General features: G+C 34.9%; 1 protein-coding gene across 1 annotated transcript in view; it reads left to right on the top strand.

Moving 5' to 3' along the window:
• Nucleotides 1–6: 6 nt before the first annotated feature.
• Nucleotides 7–20,522, top strand: part of LOC107591495 (myotubularin-related protein 4-like) — a 34,169-nt gene continuing 13,653 nt past the window's right edge. The window contains exons 1-8 of the mRNA XM_016280652.1: nt 7–87; nt 6,643–6,759; nt 10,579–10,661; nt 11,937–12,103; nt 15,178–15,274; nt 19,394–19,404; nt 20,066–20,194; nt 20,300–20,411. Of these exons, the coding sequence (XP_016136138.1) occupies nt 10,618–10,661; nt 11,937–12,103; nt 15,178–15,274; nt 19,394–19,404; nt 20,066–20,194; nt 20,300–20,411 (560 nt within the window). The 5' untranslated portion in view covers nt 7–87; nt 6,643–6,759; nt 10,579–10,617. The remainder of the gene's footprint in view (nt 88–6,642; nt 6,760–10,578; nt 10,662–11,936; nt 12,104–15,177; nt 15,275–19,393; nt 19,405–20,065; nt 20,195–20,299; nt 20,412–20,522) is intronic.

The following is a 20,522-nucleotide window of genomic DNA, read 5'->3' as shown; positions in this document are numbered from 1 at the left end:
GAGGAGGGGCCGCCCAGCCTGGAGTACATTCAGGCCCGGGACCTGTTCCCCCAGAAAGAGCTGCTCAAAGAAGACGACGCTCTGCAGGTCAGTTTCATTCCTAATGTCCGTGTCGTTCTCTGTGAAGAAAGTGGGTTAACGCACGCACACACACACACACACACACACACACACGTCTGTCCTCTGCGGTGAAATGTGTGTGCTGTACCGCGGTGAGAAGAAAATCAAATGCGAGGTCTGAGGAGACGGTGGGTAACAGATGTGGAGGTGAAAAGACTGAAATTCATCAAAAGGACAAAGCAGTGACAGCGATCCATCAGGGACGTCCAGATACCAGACACGGGAACAAGAGCACCAGAACCTGACATTGACTCTTATTCAGTGACTTTGCACAAACCTAGATGTAGCACTTAATGTTAGAGATGCACCGATTGAAGACGATTGCAGTGTGATTTTATACAATAGTAGTTCAATAAACAAGAAGTTAAAATTAAGTCACTTACGTTTTAGACACAATATTGACTGTTTTTGCTCAATTTCGCTGATGAATGTAGTTCCAGTCAAAGCCACAGCAGAGCTGTTTTGTGTCTGTGCAGCACACAGCGGTGTTTCGTTACTGAATGAATCCACGTTTTTGAACAAATCAAGTGAGTCAATGATTCAGTAACCCATTCATAAAGACAGTAGTCACTTGCCTCGTGTCTGAATGAATCAGCCGTTTGAACGAATCTGTTGAATGAATGACTCACTCACTCATTCAAACAGTCATTTGGCGCCACCTACTGGTTTGGTTTCGTATTTAAAACTATCATTGCATTTTCCCAACATTTCTTATTTGTATGTTTAAAAAATATTTAATACATTAATCTTGTGAAATTATTTATTTCAGTGTAAATGCATTTATGGCACCTCAGCTTTATTAAACAGTCTGTAAATGCATCTAATGCCACTTCAGATGCAGCTTCTGTGTTTGCTGCAGTGGAAAGATGGAGCTTGTTGATACTGATTTTATTTGAATGGTAACAGCTATCCAGCTCTGAATTAATTGAAACGTTGTAAGAATTTGAGGTGAAAGATAACACATTTAATAAGGTTAGTGAAAAAGGACGATTTAAGAAATGCAGTGAGAAATGACATCTGTTTTGTTATATACAGCAACTCCTTTTTAGTTAATTGCTATTTCTATCTCTTTTCTAGTCATAGAGCACTTTATTTTAAGAGTTGTTTAAGTGAGAGGACATCTGTAACTTTGTCCAGTTAAGTTACGTGCGACGTATTCGTAATGAGACTCATTTATAAATCTGTTATCAACAAAAAGAAGAACAAAAAAAGTCTTCCTGCACGTTTCCGGGCAAAATAAAAGTTGAGAGAAAGCAAGAACTCCAACATTAATAAATGTTAGTATTGTAATTTTACTGTTGTTCTGTAAAATAAAATAAAAAGTAAGACAATAATAATAATGATAATTACAACAGCTCTGTTAATACATTTATTATAACATTCACACATAGTGTTCAAATTGGGATCTGTAATATTTTCTAATGTTTTAAAAGAAGTCTCTTCTGCTCAGCAAGGCTGCTTTTAATTTTACAGTAAAAGTACACGCCTGATTCAAGAAGCTAAATCCAATCGCTAAAAAATATTATTTTACTAACTTATTAATTTTAAGTTAAATTGTGCTTTGTTGGTATAGTGTCTGCTAGAATGTTAAAAAATGTTCAGTGTTAAATATTTTTAAATTGTTGTTTTCTAATTGATTTTTTCTTTGAAAAGCAAGACAAAACAGTAAAAATGTTACAGTTTTGACCCCCCCTTTTTTTACTTGAGCAAATAACACAGAACCCAGTCGTCGTTACTGCAAGCATCCTCCTGCACTGGGATTGGAGTCTGAATTTGAGTCATACAGTCTTCCGTCTTTGTTTATTGTGTTTTCTGCGCCGTGGGTTTTACACATCTTTGCATGTCGCGCTCGAGCAGCGTTGAGTTCTCTGTCAGGCTCTGTCTGTGAAGTTCAGCAGTAAGAGTCGTTCTCCCAGCGCTCACCTGATCCCTTTGAAGCCTCGCTGCTTTCGTGCCACGTCGAGTGTCACTTGGTTGGCATGCAGCTCCATGAAATATGGATGCGGTTTTCCATAGATCAGCATTACAGCCGCAGAATGCACCGGCACTCACACACACCATGCTGCGCTCTATAGTATTTTATTTCTCCCTGAAGTCTACTTATAATGTAAGTCAAGGATTCTTGCAGCAAAATATCCATAGTTAAGCTTTTCGTGACCATTTTATGCAATCTCTGATTTTGCTACTGTCCCTTTAAGACTTCTGTATATAAATAACCTCTGAAAGAGAAAGTTGTTTCAGAGAGCAAGTTATTCAACTTTGATGAAAGATAATGAAAAGCAATCTTTTATTTAATTTGGAATAACATGCACGTTTTGTGCATGATTTTATGTGCATTTACATCTTTACTTTCATATTTGTCTGTATTTGACCATTTTCTCCCATCTCTGATTTTGTTACTGTATCTTTAAGACATCTGTATATAAATGACCTCTATTGTGATTGGTTAATCTTTGCTTACCTAACGTATTCATCAGGCCACTGAACATGTTTTGAAATGTAAATATGGGTCAGCATATGTTAATGAGCTCATGGTTGTGATATTTATGCCAAAGAATTCTCTGAACTCTATAATGCAATTGGCAGTATTAATTATACACTGTTATAGTATTTATTAGTATTCTTACAGGTTTTTTTTATATTTATTTTTTTACATTTTTTGTTTTCTTTTTAATTTTAGTTTTATGTGTTTATAAACAGAATTTTCATTTTTGGGTGAGCTAACCCTTTAACTTCAGTTTTAGTATATTTTTCAGTTTTCATTTTAAATTTAGCTGAAGTTTTAGTAATTTTATGTGCTTTTGAATTTTTTGTATTTTTTTCTGTATAGCTTTTTTTTTATTTCAGTTTTAGTATTTTTGGTTGAACCTTTTTTAATATTTATGTTTAGCTTTATTTTATATTTATTTCACTTTTAGTAATTTTAGTCCTTTAACTGTAATTTTAGTGTTTTAGTTAAGTTTTTATCTAATACGTTTTTTTATCTAATATTTTTATTTTATTTCAGCTTTATTTCAATTACCAGAAGCATTTTTTAACAGTTTCAGTTTTAGTTAATAACACTGGCAATTGCCCATAAATATCTCTTAAATACGAGCTGTTCTTGTGTGTATGTGAACAGCTGGTTGTAAATCTGAGTGTAATGACTCTGTCCTGATGTAGTTTCGCAGTAATTCATGAAAGATGGATGTTGTATGACTCTATATATATTCTCCAGGCTTGTCTGACATGTTATCAGTCGCCGGCTCGTTAATTATCTCGCAGGTCGACACACAGAGAGCAGTCTAAACCTCACCGCACATATAATAATAATCTTAATAATAGACCAATTAAGGCTTGATTTCAATCATAAGGGTTTGAAAGTATTAATAAGCGTTGCTGCACGTGTAGAGCGTCCCAAATCATTCACTTCATTTTGGAGAGGATGTTGTCTATGTAGGCTGTAGACTCTTGCCCAGACGTCTTTCTTCATCTTTTGCTGTCTTTGTCATGCTCTGTGTCGGTACCTGCGGTGCAGACGTGTGGAGAGACGGTAACAGTAGGAAGTTGATGAGTAAGATCTCATGTGGACGTGCTGCTTTTGGCCTCCACATTCAGACTGATTCATACAGCACTGAGAGTGAGACAGCTTCACCATCCCTAGATAGGAAGCAGTCAAAGGCAGACGGTACGAGCGTGAGGTTTGTGTATGGTAGTGTGTGCTCTGGCTTTACGGCAGCGATAAAGTCAACATGAAATGCTGGTCACAAACCGTTTTGCTTCTGTAATCTACTGTAATTTTAGTAAAATTGAATATTTAATGGGAAAATATTGAGCAGGAGATAAAGAGAGGCTGAAAAATAGAAGAGATTCATGATGTCAGCCGAAAAGTTTCAGAGGAACAAGTTGCTACATTTTAATGAAAAATTTTGAAAACCTTTTTTTTTTTTTTTTTTTTTTTTTTTTTTTTTTATTGGAATATTGTGAATAATTATTTACAAGACCAGAAACATGTTAAAGTAAATAATCAATTTGGATTTATTTTTTTTTTAGTTTTTAGTTTTATGTAAAACAAATATTGTATGCATTTATATATTTTTATTTCATTTATTTATTTAAAATTTATTGTTTTTTAAATATTTAATATAATATGATTTCTTTAATGTTAACTAATCAATCAATTAATTATATATATATATTATAGAATTTATATGAAATATGCAAATATATAAAACATTGAGATGCTATTAGTTTTTATTCAGCTTCTATTATATTATTATATTGTTTTAATTTTAATCAGTTAAACTTTTAGTAATTGTTGTTTTTTTGTCATTTTTTCTTAGGGTTTTTTCATATGTCTATATAGTTATCATTAATTTTTATTATTTAGTTTTAGTTTGTTGTTTTAGTACAAATCAAGATAAACTAAATGAAAATAAGAAATGTTGCCTTGACAACCAGCTGAAATAAAATAAGTTTAGGTTGTTTTTATTTTTTATTTTTTTTTATTTCCATTTAAGTGCATTTCAGATAACAAAATTGTTTTATGGTTTTAGTGCACTATATAATAGTCCTGTTAACTTTTTTTCGCTTTGTGTCAGGCTGCTAAAACAAATGCATTTCAATTCCATTTGGTGACACAAATCACACACTCGCAAATTATGCCTTATGCAATCCATGGCAAACCTGAATGCAGCTTCAGAAAAAGCTGGAAAGGTGAACGCTGCCTTGTTTACTCTGTAGTAAGAAGGTCTTCAAGAACAGCTGAAAAGTTTCAGAGGAACAAGTTGCTACATTTTAATGAAAAATTTTGAAAACCTTTTTATTTTTTTTATTTTTTATTTTTATTTTTATTGGAATATTGTGAATAATTATTTACAAGACCAGAAACATGTTAAAGTAAATAATCAATTTTTATTTTTTTATTTTTTAGTTTTAGTTTTATGTAAAACAAATATTGTATGCATTTATATATTTTTATTTCATTTATTTATTTAAAATGTATTGTTTTTTAAATATTTAATATAATATGATTTCTTTAATGTTAACTAATCAATCAATTAATTATATATATATATTATAGAATTTATATGAAATATGCAAATATATAAAACATTGAGATGCTATTAGTTTTTATTCAGCTTCTATTATATTATTATATTGTTTTAATTTTAATCAGTTAAACTTTTAGTAATTGTTGTTTTTTGTCATTTTTTCTTAGTGTTTTTTCATATGTCTATATAGTTATCATTAATTTTTATTTAGTTTTAGTTTGTTGTTTTAGTACAAATCAAGATAAACTAAATGAAAATAAGAAATGTTGCCTTGACAACCAGCTGAAATAAAATAAGTTTAGGTTGTTTTTATTATTATTTTTTTTTTTATTTCCATTTAAGTGCATTTCAGATAACAAAATTGTTTTATGGTTTTAGTGCACTATATAATAGTCCTGTTAACTTTTTTTCGCTTTGTGTCAGGCTGCTAAAACAAATGCATTTCAATTCCATTTGGTGACACAAATCACACACTCGCAAATTATGCCTTATGCAATCCATGGCAAACCTGAATGCAGCTTCAGAAAAAGCTGGAAAGGTGAACGCTGCCTTGTTTACTCTGTAGTAAGAAGGTCTTCAAGAACGGCCTGAACTGCTCCAGTGTTTGGAGTTTGAAGAGCATTCGTTCTCTCGCCCCGCCTGATTTTCTGGTCCTGTTTACAGAGAGCCAGTGAGTCAGGACAACCGCACAAACCGCTGGCACAGATGGCATTATGGGGGATGCAGAGCTACAGAAGAAACCGTTTCTCATAGTTCAGACTAAAAAAAGCTGAGAAACCACATTCAAACCACTACAGGCTGAAAGGGATGCAGTTATGTTGACTAAAAACAACTTGACTGAGAAACTTGAGAATGAAAACCTTTGCATTTTAAAGTATATTGCAAAGAGAAATTTACATTTAGCAGACACTTTTGTCCAAAGCGACTTACAATAGAGAGCCAGCAATATTTGCAATATGCAATGGCATGTTTATTGGAAAACTAGATTAGGAACCATTAGGATTAGAACTAGATTAGAATTAGAAATACAATAGTAATATATTACGGTCACAATTTCTTCAAGTCAAACCAGACATTTATTTTGACGGGTTGTCGTGAAGGTCTTTCCATTTTACTTTCAGTGTGTATTTGACAGTAGTTTTTCTAAAATGAAGCTGTGTAAAGCTGCTGAAGTGAGTCTCGGAGCAGCTCTGGAAATGAAGTTCATGTGTTCGTGTCCTCATATAATTGAGATGCAGACACTGAAAACAGTGCATGTGTCTGAATTTGTGTATCAGACAAAACCGTGCCGTTCACTGACACAGAAACATGCAGAAACATGCAGACTTAGACTGGGATTAATGCTAATCAATTAAAAATGTTGTATATATAATTGTATAAATGTCCAGAGCTTATGATTGTTATTGACATAAATTTTGTCACGACTCAATACCATTTAAATTTGTTTTACGCACAGTTCAATGGCATGTTTTTGTGTTCGTCTCTCCAGATCCCATTCCCTGTCCTGCAGGGCGAGTGGGTGGAGTTCCTGGGCCGTGCGGACGATGCCATCATCGCCATCTCCAACTACAGGCTTCACATCAAATTCAAAGACTCCATCATCAATGTAAGCACCAACAGCACAAGAGAGTTAAAGTTCAGACTCTGCTGTACCTCCTCTGATAGTCGTCCAGATGTTGCAGTCTTTGATTTTCCTGCCGAGGGGCTCGTCTCCTCTCATCCCAGTGAAAGAGCCGATGTCTGGGCACTCTTTGATTTCTCTGATCTCAGCAGCCCTTGACCTCACAGCTCTGGGAGGTCTGAACACAGACATGTTGACACACAGGCCTCTTTTTCTCTTTCTTTCCACCCACAGCCTCCCTGACATCCAGCACATTAACTGCTGCTGGCGTCCCAGTTGGGTCTTTAGTGAAGTTGAAGTTTAGATTACTTTTAATGTGGTTTGTGTAATTTAAATTTAAAATACTTTCTCCTTCACAAGTGTATATATGTATTAAATATTATATATATATATAAAATAAAATTAAAAAAAAAAATATATACACACACACACACACACACACACACACACACTCTGTATCGGCCCGAATATTATTGACACGTCAAAGTCTAGACCCTGAATATAAGACGACCGCGTTTTTTCAGATGTATTTCCAAGAAAAAAACATCGTCTTATATTCGGGTCAATACGGTATATAATATTTAATACATTAATATTTATATTTAATTATATATATATATATATACTGTACATATACATTTTTATATATTAGAATATAGCATCTTATTTACATCTTATATAGCAGCATCTTTATATATATATACATCATATTTAAACATAAGATATTTTAATAATTATATATACATAAACACACGAATACATACACCTTTTTTTTTTTTAACTAGCATCTTGAGTGAATCGTTGATGTCCAGTGTTGAGGAAAGTTACTTTTAAAAGTGATGCGTTACAATATTGCGTAACTCCATGAAGTAACTAATTGAGGTACTTGGTTACTTTTTATTAAAGTAATGCATAGTTACTTTTGCGTTACTTTTTGTCACCTGGTTTGGGCTTGCTTATTTGTTTTTTAATAACAAAAAAAACCCCAAAAGTTATATTTTTCCCAACTATAAAGGCCCTTTCACACCAAAGGGGAAATGAGTAAGCCTCAGGCCGAAGGAATTCTCTGCACGATTTCTCTCAACATAGGGACGAGAGAGGTGTCCGTGAATAAATAGGAAAACCATGTAACTTGTTACTTTTTTGAAAAAGTAATTTGAAGGTAATGTACTACTTTACTAGTTACTTAAAGTAATCTGATTACGTAACTCGAGTTAAACGTAAACGCTGGCGTGACCCCGTCTGCTCTCAGTGCTATTTCTGTGTCGGCTCTCTTCATGTCTGGAGTGCTGATCTTAAAGGAGAGGCTTTATTAGAGTTCTTAAGGGGGAACTTTAGCCTGTTGTTTATTTTCGATGTTTCTTTTTTAAATTGTCTGCTGATGGAGGCAGTCTTGACGTCACTGATTGCGCTGAGAATGAACAGTTTCTCCTGCGGTTCAAACTCTCGTCTGTCCTCGCTGTGAATGTCCTGACTCGCGTTCACCAGAGGAAACACAAACTTCCTGATAATTGCAATGTCACTCCGACATGTTTAAAGGGATGTTGCACGTTTAACAGTGTTGTTATTGTAAAAAAAAATATATATATATATATTTTCATTAATTGAAATAAAGCTGAAATGAAATACATTAAATGTAAACATTTATTTATAAAATATAATAAACAATAATAATAATAATGCTAAAAATTCTAATCTAGTTCTAATCTAAAATTCTAATTCTAATATTGTAGCAAAATAAATAAAATGTAAACATTAGATGACTGACTTAAACTTAAAACAATAATGAAAACTAAAAGTGAACTGAAATAGGTTTAAGTTGTACTAAAACTGAAAACAAAGCTAACACAAATATATTAAAGAATTACAAATATAATAAAATTGCTAAAAATAAAAACTGAAATATAAAAATAAAAGCTAATACAAAATATTTATAAATACTATAACAATAATAACTATATTATTGTTATAAATAATAATAAAATAACATTGATGTTCAACGCCTGTTGCAAAATACTGAAAATGTAAAATAAACCCTAATTTTAAATATAAATAAATACTATAATAGTGTATCAAAAAATGAAAAGTAACACTACTGTTCAATGCTTTGAAAAAATTAAAACAAAACTGAAAATATAAAAAATGGCTAATTTAAAATAATAAATATTGTAATAATTTATAAATAATAACAAAATAACACTAACGTTCAATGCTGGTCTCTTTGACAAAATAAAACTGAAAATATAAAAATAAAAGCTCATTTAATATATTGAAAAATACAATAATACTTTATTACAAAATAACACTGATGTTCAATGCATGTCACTTTTTGACAAAACAATTTGAAAAGTTAATTTAAATATTATAATAGTGTGTAAATTATACTAAAATAACACTATTTTTTAAATGCATGACACTGTATGACAGTATTATTTTAACATATGAGCTTTATTCTGATCGCACAGACCTCCATGTTTTCCATTTTTTTCTTGTTTTTACAAACTGAGGGATGAGATGAAATGATTTTGTCGTAATCTGCATTATGCTAACCAAACGTTCCTTCAGCCCTAAGTCTGGAATCTTAATGACGTTACCCAGAATCCCTTGCACTCGGCACCCGGTTAACCCAGCTGCAGTATAACATCATGTGCCCCTGAGATTTAAGGCTCTTTCTTTTTAACAATCCTGGATCTTTTTGCTCAGCTTCAGCAAAGATCTCTCTCTCTCTCTCTCTCTTTGTGCATTTTTCATACCCTTCCATTTATATCCTCCTCTTTGTTTTGCTCGTTTCGCTGAGTCATGTTTTCATCTCCCTCTTTTTTTTCCTCCCTCTCTTCCTCTTCCTCATCCCTGTGTCGGTGTTGTAGATGTATCCTGGTGTGGACAGTGAGATTTCTGTGAGTAATCTGCACGCTCACCTCTGACCTCTGACCTCTTCATCCCTCCTTTTCATGTCTGTAATTTCCCCCGTTACTGTTTGTTTTGATGTTTCTCTCTGTTTCTCACATTGATGTAGTCTGGTTACATTAAGATTCGAGATGTATACTATATTATACTAAATTATATTTAATTATATTATATTATATAGTATATATATATATATATATTGTATAAATAACAGGACAGACAAAAAAAGCTTAAGACTAACTATTGAGCATATTAATGCCTTTTGTATCAGTATATGAAAAATTATATTATTAAATTACACTGTTTTATGTTATGTAGAATAAATATATATATATATAATTAACTAACTACTAAGTATATTAATGCCTTTTATGTGAGTATATAAAGTTGTTTTATTGTATTTATTTTATATTATATTACATTTTATTGTATATGTTGATATATATTAAATAATTAACAGGACAGACAATGGTGAAATCACTTAAGACTTGACCTATTGAGCCTTTTATGTCAGTATTTAAAAAATATTATTTAATTATACTATTAATATATTTTATACTGTTTTATATGATTATATGTAAAATATATTGATATATATTATATAAGCAACAGGGCAGACCATGTTAAATATTGAGAACTGATGTCAGTATATTAAAGGCATTAATATCTTGCAATAACACCATTTCAGAAGTCAGTTTGAATCAGCTTTTAATGCATCTGTAAATGCTCTCAGTGTTACATGCTTTATCTTGCAGTTTAAATCTGTTACATTGTTACAGGTCAGGAGTTACTCTTGTTACATTGTTGCATGTTTTTGCTGTTAGATACTCATGATTGGTTGATACAGTCATGTGATGAGGTCTTCTGCTCTCTGATTGGCTGATTGTGTGTGTGCAGGTTCCTCTGAGGCTGATTGAGGGCGTTGAGAGCAGAGATATGTTTCAGCTGCACATCATCTGCAAAGACTCCAAAGTAGTGAGGTACAGACACCCACACACACACACACACACACTCACTCACTCACTCACACAGACACACAGACACACACACTCACTCACTCACTCACTCACTCACTCACACACACACACACAGAGACATGCGCGCGCACACACACACACACACAGACAAGACAGACACACACAGTAAATATAATAAATCCATTTTAATTAACTCAAATTGAACTATTTTAACTTTTGCATTTTTATCATAATCTCAAGGACGCTGAATTTGAGATTAACAATACCTACTTTAATATGAACTTTTTAGGGTGTATATATAATGTATATTATGTTTTAATTACTTTTAGATAATAATATATTTTATGTTTTTATTGACTTTTGAATTTTTCCCTCAAACGCGCTGATTAAAAACTGTATCCTCTTAAAGTTATCGTTGTGATGAAATTGGGATTTTAGTTTTTATTATGCCTATTTTTTTAATATATTTTTTCTATAAGAAAATAAAATGAATGCATTTTAATTACTCATATTTTATTTAACATTTGAGAATACTGAAATTGGGATTAATAATACCTTCTTTAATTAATATTATTTTCTTAGTATATAATATATATAAACGTTTTAATTACTGTTAGGTAATATATTTTATTATTATTATTATTATTATTACTTTTGCTTTTCTATCAGGATCTCACTTCATGAATTTGAAAATGCCTTGTCAACAGTTATGGTATTGGCCAATATTATGACTTAAATTATCAGTATTGATCCGATTAAGCTGATATCGTACACAGATCATAAAATAATTATTTAATTAAACTCTAACACTAAAATTTCCTTACCAGGTTTCAGAAGTACTGTCTCTTTTCTACTGTGCATTATGTTGTTGCCTGATGTCTTGTTTAAATCTCACATTGGTGTGACATATTATGGAACTAACATCTCGTTATCAATATATGGTTATCGTCTCGTTATCAAAAATAATAAGTTGTTGTTGTTGTTGGCCAAAGTTGCCATAATCTGCATCTGTAACATTAGTTAATGCACTGTAAACAACGTGAACAATGAACAACTGTTTTTATTAACATTACCTAAGATACTTCTTCTTGCTGCTACTTGTAACTTGTTGATAGATTGATTAATGCATTAACTATGAGAGCTTACTGTAAAATATAATTGTCTTTCTCAGTTTTCATTGTGCTTCACATGTTTTTGTGGCCTTTTCTGAATCCGCTGTAATCCGTGTTGTTTCCTGACATCTGCTAAATGCGTGAATGTGAATGTTTTCTGCGTCAGGTGTCATTTCTCGACGTTCAAGCAGTGTGAGGAGTGGCTGAAGCGCTTGAACAGAGCCATAGCGCATCCAGCCCGTTTGGAGGAGCTGTTCGCGCTGGCGTTTCACGCCTGGTGTTTAGGAGGAAACACGGACGATGAAGACCAGCACCTGCACCTGTGCAGACCAGGTAGACTTAAACTGAGCAAAAATATGCAATTGGGTGCAGATGCTGATATTTGTATGGATGACAAGTGATGAAAATCTGCTGCGATCAATGAGATCTTTTTAACAGGTACAGCAGCCGTTATCAATATATGGTTATCGTCTCGTTATCAAAAATAATGAGTTGTTGTTGTTGGCCAAAGTTGCCATAATCTGCATCTGTAACATTAGTTAATGCACTGTAAACAACGTGAACAATGAACAACTGTTTTTATTAACATTACCTAAGATACTTCTTCTTGCTGCTACTTGTAACTTGTTGATAGATTGATTAATGCATTAACTATGAGAGCTTACTGTAAAATATAATTGTCTTTCTCAGTTTTCATTGTGCTTCACATGTTTTTGTGGCCTTTTCTGAATCCGCTGTAATCCGTGTTGTTTCCTGACATCTGCTAAATGCGTGAATGTGAATGTTTTCTGCGTCAGGTGTCATTTCTCGACGTTCAAGCAGTGTGAGGAGTGGCTGAAGCGCTTGAACAGAGCCATAGCGCATCCAGCCCGTTTGGAGGAGCTGTTCGCGCTGGCGTTTCACGCCTGGTGTTTAGGAGGAAACACGGACGATGAAGACCAGCACCTGCACCTGTGCAGACCAGGTAGACTTAAACTGAGCAAAAATATGCAATTGGGTGCAGATGCTGATATTTGTATGGATGACAAGTGATGAAAATCTGCTGCGATCAATGAGATCTTTTTAACAGGTACAGCAGCTACTGACATAAAATGATCTAAATATCAGTCGTCGCTCTATATCTCCAATAATATGTCTTCGTAAGATGAGATTGAAATGATCCGAACATATAATGCAATGATTGAGAGATGAAGAAATAAACGCTCCTCAGAAGATCCTGATGATCAGATTTGAGACGCACTGATTTTTCTGAAACATGATTGATGGAGAATCAAGTAAAGCTGAGCTGCTTCAGTCCAGTAAGTGTTCATCTGGAGATATTACTGCAGTTATTCTGACGTTTACTTGATAAAAATCAGTCAAGATTTGACCGCAAAAAGACACGAGAAGCACGAGCTGAAGATGGACGTTTGTACAATTACACTAAAAGAGCTTTGACTTGATAAAAAACTCTAAACCATCAATAGCTATGCTTCCATCCAAAGATTCGAATTAAATTTATGCGCAAAACTGGAATATCGCATAAAACATTTGCTAATAAACCACCGTTTCCATCCAACGAGTCAAAGAGAACAAAATCGTCACTTCCTGGTAAACTGGCACTAAATATCTCTAAGAAAACTAGGAGAAGCCACTGAATATAATACATTTCATATAAACTACTTGCGCCTCTGAGCGAGCAGACGAAACCCAATAAACGCTGTCGGAGGTGGATGCTGATGTTTGGGAACGCAGTCGTGTAAAACAATTATACAGAAATTCTCGTCTGTCATTTCAGAACGACCATAACAACATATAGACGCTGTGAACGAGATCGGTCCGCTGCCAGTCAAGTTATCCCGTCTCATAGCGCAAAGTCACATGAATTTTTCGATGTGCATGGAGGAATTTATTCGATAAATGTGTTTCCACCGTAGTTTATGTGCATTTTTTCCTTATCAGATAAAAAGTTTATCCTACTCATATGTGCGCATACGTTTTTCTTTTGAATTTATGCGCATCTTGGCGTTTCCATCCAGCGTTTTTTTTTAATGCGATGTTCCAGAATGCGCATAATTATATCTAATCAGACGACAGAAGGCATGGAGTAGATTGTTTGCAACCGGTTTGACAGCAACGTTTTGATTATACTGAGAATTTAGAGCTTATCAAATGTGACCCCGGACCACAAAAGCAGTGTTAAGTCGCGGGGGTATATGTGTAGCAATAGCCAACAATACATTGTATGGGTCACAATTATACATTTTTCTTTTATGCCAAAAATCATTAGCATATTAAGTAAAGATCATGTTCCATGAAGATATTTAGTAAATTTCCTACCGTAAATATATCAAAACTTAATTTTTGATTAATAATATGCATTGCTAAGAACTTCATTTGAACAACTTTAAAGATGATTTTCACAATATTTAGATTTTTTTGCACCCTCAGATTCCAGATTTTCAAATAGTTGTATCTCAGCCAAATATTGTCCGATCCTAAAAACCATACAAAGAAAACTAGGAGAAGCCACTGAATATAATACATTTCATATAAACTACTTGCGCCTCTGAGCGAGCAGACGAAACCCAATAAACGCTGTCGGAGGTGGATGCTGATGTTTGGGAACGCAGTCGTGTAAAACAATTATACAGAAATTCTCGTCTGTCATTTCAGAACGACCATAACAACATATAGACGCTGTGAACGAGATCGGTCCGCTGCTAGTCAAGTTATCCCGTCTCATAGCGCAAAGTCACATGAATTTTTCGATGTGCATGGAGGAATTTATTCGATAAATGTGTTTCCACCGTAGTTTATGTGCATTTTTTCCTTATCAGATAAAAAGTTTATCCTACTCATATGTGCGCAGACGTTTTTCTTTTGAATTTATGCGCATCTTGGCGTTTCCATCCAGCGTTTTTTTTTAATGCGATGTTCCAGAATGCGCATAATTATATCTAATCAGACGACAGAAGGCATGGAGTAGATTGTTTGCAACCGGTTTGACAGCAACGTTTTGATTATACTGAGAATTTAGAGCTTATCAAATGTGACCCCGGACCACAAAAGCAGTGTTAAGTCGCGGGGGTATATGTGTAGCAATAGCCAACAATACATTGTATGGGTCACAATTATACATTTTTCTTTTATGCCAAAAATCATTAGCATATTAAGTAAAGATCATGTTCCATGAAGATATTTAGTAAATTTCCTACCGTAAATATATCAAAACTTAATTTTTGATTAATAATATGCATTGCTAAGAACTTCATTTGAACAACTTTAAAGATGATTTTCACAATATTTAGATTTTTTTGCACCCTCAGATTCCAGATTTTCAAATAGTTGTATCTCAGCCAAATATTGTCCGATCCTAAAAACCATACATCAATGGAAAGATGATTTATTCAGTTTGTGTCTCTCAGGTGATCACGTGCGTCACAGGATGGAGGTGGAGGTGAAGCGGATGGGATTTGACATGCAGAACGCCTGGAGAGTATCTGATATCAACAACAACTACAAGTAAGATTACAGTGTGATGATAGACGGATGGAAACAGTCTTAAATTGATTTCACTAATATACTGAAACCTCATGAGCCAGAACTCATTATTTCTTTTGCTACAGTATTTTACTTACTATTGATGAACTTTGCAACATTGATTCTGTAGCTGAATTAACATTGAACTAAATTGAGCTGAATAATGGCACTGTTGTCTAGGGCTGCTCGATTATGACGATAAATAGTTTTTAGAACAATTTAATTGTTCGAACAACAATAAAAAATTATAACAAAAAGACCACTTAAATTCTCAGTTGATTTAGAGCATGAAGTGACAGTTGATTAAAATAACAAAAAATATGCCATGTTTTCAGACATGATTAATCGATTAATCGGTTTATTATCATGAATGTGGCACAATAATCGGTTTATTATCGGTTTTCATAATTGTTGAACGCTAAAAATTCAAATCAAAACCTAAATTCGGTTACTCACGCTTATGCAGAGCTGCTTTCCGGCTGAATAATTGTTCTTGTTTATTGCTGTGAAGCTGCTTTGAGTGCTAAATAAATAAATTTGACCTAACTTGGCTGTAGGTGTAAGGTCATGGTATAGCAAAAATCCATTAAATGTGTGTGCAGAGTGTTGAGTTTGTAACACTAATACAGCAGTGTGTTGTGTGTTGTGAGACGTGCTGTAGAGACGGATAATTAAAGCGAGCCAGAACCTGCTGCGCCGCATGAGTCACATCAGACAAACTCGTGTGTGTGTGTGAGACTGTGTGTGTGTGTGAGTGAGTGAGTGTGTGTGTGTGTGTGTGTCTCTCGGGTCGGTCATCGAGGCTCATGGAGAACGTCAGCATATAATTGGACTGAGGTTGTCATTTGAGGGTGAGACGGACGCAGCGGGCGTGAGACAGAGATGTGATTGATCTGAACATCAGGACGAGAGCGAGAAAACGACTCTTTATTCTTTTTGATGTTCAGATACATTCTTGTATGCAAGTTTAATGATTTTGCTATTCCGTTTGCCATGAAAAGAGCCTCTGCTGTTAATATGGTGTTCAATAAATAAATATTGATATTAATATTTATATTTATATATTAAACTTTTATTTATTTATTGAGTATAAAGGCATTTTTAGCTTGCGTAGTTGCTGTATTTCATAATATGTGTTCTTTCCCACAAAGGCAGAGTGTAAATCCGTATAGAGACAATTACACTGTTGGACTGCAGATAAGTCATTTGCGCCGACCCGATTGCTAAGAATCAATGGGGTTTGCCATGGGAAAACTCTTTGCAACACACCCTCATTCACAGCCGCTGCCTCTACAAGCGCCTGCAAATGAGTTCTTAGGCTGTTGTCTGAGAGGGAATTTGGCAGTAGTTTTTTTGCGCAGTTGAAGAGTTAATGCACTCTAATTACAGTCGTGACCGCACCGTCTAATGAATCGAGGGCCGTTGCCAACATCCCCCAATCAAGACGCTTCTCTAACGGATGAAACTGTCTGATGGTTTGCAGAAATGCGTTAATGCATTAGTTCACCCCAAAATGAAAATGTGCCGTTAATTTACTCACCCTCAGGTCATCCAAGATGTAGGTGACTTTTTTCTCCAGTAGAACAGTAGAGAAGATTTTCAGCTCAAACCGTGATCCTTGGTCAATGCCTACCGTCTCTTTGAGAGTCAAAAAAAGCATATACAGGCAAGACGAAATGAATCCCTGTGCCTCCTGATGATATATCGAGGTCTTATGAAGCAAACTGTTTGGTCTGTGCAAGAAACTGTATATTATTTACAACATTACCTGTAATCCAGAGCCTCAGGCACACGGTTCAGTTCGTGAACATATCATTCTTTTGAACCGGTTCTTTTTGTGAACTAGTTTGCGGTTCAGAGATCTACAAGTTATTCAATCAAAACTCACCTGACAGTCACTCCGGCTGGAAATGAGCCAAAATAGCATTGTATCTGATCCTATGATGAATGAACTCACAGCCATTGACTTGCATTTTATGAATCCTCAAAGCCCACAGTTTCAGCTAAAAATCTTCTTTACTGTTCTGCTGAACAAACAAGTCCATCTACATCTCGGATGGCCTGAGCATGAGCACATTAACAGCACATGTTCATTTTTGGGTGAACTATCCCTTTAAAGAGCGTCAGGTTGGTTATAATGCGGATGATGTTTTCTCCAATGCCTCACAGCAGCCAAACTAGAGATTATTGCTAATCAACAATTTCCCAAACTGTCCCAAAAGTTCTGCTTGTTAACATTAGTTAATGCACTGTGAATTAACATGAACTAACAGTGAACAACTGTATTGTCATCAACTAATATTAACAAAGATTAATAAATACTGTAATAAATGTACTGTTCATGGTTCGTTCTTGTTAGTTAATACATTATCGTTAACTAATGGAACCTTATTGTAAAGTGATACTATAATCTTTGTATAATATATAATCTAGTATATAATCATTGTATTTTGTCTTGGGCCACAACCACTCACAGTAAAGAGTTTTGGATGAATAAACCTCACTTGTCTTCTACATAAAATGCAGTTAATTAAATTATTCAAAGCAGGATGGTTCTGTTCTGATCCAGTAATCATTGATCCTGCGTTTCATTACTTAATGCAATCACTCTTATTAATTAAACGTGTTCCACTGAATGCAGGCGTGTGTGTTTTTGCTGAGTCGAGACTCCTCTTTAACTCTTCTGCTCGGTTTTGGCCGGCCTCTGTAAAGTCTTAAAGTTCCTCCGCATGCGGCCGTCGTTGATCTTCCAGCAGGACAGACGAAAGAATTATAACTGCACTTGCGGCGCATTAAAGCGAGTCTGACTCTGTTGTGTCGCTCGTCTCTGGCACACTGATACTGATTTCTGCAGTATGCGGTAGGGCTGGTTTTGTGAAGATGTCACGATTCAAGACACTGCAGAGCATCTTAATATCATAATTGGATCACGATTGAAGCTGTGCCAAACCAGCGGTTCACTTCACTTTTGTTCATGTCTGTTTAGACAACCTGTGTATATCGTGTAGTGACTGATATGCTTTGAAACATTTGTTGCATACTATTTTTGGTAGTATGCTGCAGGGTCAGAAATTAGCTTTTCCATTCCTTTTTTTAAAATTCTTATGCCTCTTAGGCCATCTAAGATGTAGATGAGTTTGTTTGTTCGGTGAACTATGAACTATCCCTTTAAAGAGCGTCAGGTTGGTCGGATGATGTTTTCTCCAATGCCTCACAGCAGCCAAACTAGAGATTATTGCTAATCAACAATTTCCCAAACTGTCCCAAAAGTTCTGCTTGTTAACATTAGTTAATGCACTGTGAATTAACATGAACTAACAGTGAACAACTGTATTGTCATCAACTAATATTAACAAAGATTAATAAATACTGTAATAAATGTACTGTTCATGGTTCGTTCTTGTTAGTTAATACATTATCGTTAACTAATGGAACCTTATTGTAAAGTGATACTATAATCTTTGTATAATATATAATCTAGTATATAATCATTGTATTTTGTCTTGGGCCACAACCACTCACAGTAAAGAGTTTTGGATGAATAAACCTCACTTGTCTTCTACATAAAATGCAGTTAATTAAATTATTCAAAGCAGGATGGTTCTGTTCTGATCCAGTAATCATTGATCCTGCGTTTCATTACTTAATGCAATCACTCTTATTAATTAAACGTGTTCCACTGAATGCAGGCGTGTGTGTTTTTGCTGAGTCGAGACTCATCTTTAACTCTTCTGCTCGGTTTTGGCCGGCCTCTGTAAAGTCTTAAAGTTCCTCCGCATGCGGCCGTCGTTGATCTTCCAGCAGGACAGACGAAAGAATTATAACTGCACTTGCGGCGCATTAAAGCGAGTCTGACTCTGTTGTGTCGCTCGTCTCTGGCACACTGATACTGATTTCTGCAGTATGCGGTAGGGCTGGTTTTGTGAAGATGTCACGATTCAAGACACTGCAGAGCATCTTAATATCATAATTGGATCACGATTGAAGCTGTGCCAAACCAGCGGTTCACTTCACTTTTGTTCATGTCTGTTTAGACAACCTGTGTATATCGTGTAGTGACTGATATGCTTTGAAACATTTGTTGCATACTATTTTTGGTAGTATGCTGCAGGGTCAGAAATTAGCTTTTCCATTCCTTTTTTTAAAATTCTTATGCCTCTTAGGCCATCTAAGATGTAGATGAGTTTGTTTCTTCATCAGATTTGAAGAAATGTATGCTCCGCAATGGATGCTCTGCAGTGAATGGGTGCCGTCAGAATGAGAGTCCAAACAGCTGATAAAAACATCACAATAATCCACAGCACTCCAGTCCATCAGTTAACATCTGGAGAAGACAAAAGCTAAAAACAAATCCATCAAGACAATTGTAACTTCAAACCGTTTCACTGAAGGAGGCGTTATAATGGATTATGGACTCGTGTTTTACCTAGAAGCAACGATTTGAAGTTAAAAATGTCGTGATGATGGTTTTGTTTCTTATAAATGCACAGCTTTTGTCTTCTCCAGATGTTAACTGATGGACTGGAGTGCTGTGGATTATTGTGATGTTTTTATCAGCTGTTTGGACTCTCATTCTGACGGCACCCATTCACTGCAGAGCATCCATTGCTGAGCAAGTCATAGAATGCCCCCTTATGTTGAATTTGGGGGGCATTTTTGTTCATTTTGATGACACCAAGCCCCCATTAATTTCCAACCCTGCAGTAAATGCAGTGTAGTATGCAGTATGTCAGAATTCTGCTCTAATCGCACCTACTCTCCTGTTTTCCTCAGACTCGTCTCTGACGGGTTGTCCCACTCCTGATGCCAGCAGTGCAGCACAGAAATTACTGATTCTGGATGCCCGTTCTTACACCGCCGCCGTGGCGAATCGTGCCAAAGGAGGAGGCTGCGAGTGTGAAGGTGAGCGCCGCTGAACTCAAGCTCTGGATGCCGTTAGACATTATTGGTTGTTTGTTGGTTTGTTGGCTGAAGGCAGGTTTGTCTCTGCTTTATTTGTGTTTGTAGAGTACTATCCCAACTGTGAGGTGATGTTTATGGGCATGGCCAATATCCACTCCATCAGAAACAGCTTTCAGTCACTCAAAGCCGTTTGCAGTCAGATCCCGGATCCCGGCAAGTAAGTGCATTAACTCTAATATATATATGAATATATATATATATATACACATACATACATACATACATACATACATACATACATATATATATATATATATATATATATATA

Source organism: Sinocyclocheilus grahami, unplaced genomic scaffold (genome assembly GCF_001515645.1).
Source record: "Sinocyclocheilus grahami isolate Dianchi unplaced genomic scaffold, SAMN03320097.WGS_v1.1 scaffold142.1, whole genome shotgun sequence".
In the NCBI taxonomy this organism is placed as follows: Eukaryota; Metazoa; Chordata; class Actinopteri; order Cypriniformes; family Cyprinidae; genus Sinocyclocheilus; species Sinocyclocheilus grahami.
Note: the sequence above shows the minus strand (reverse complement) of the source record. Positions and strands in the feature narration are given on the sequence as shown.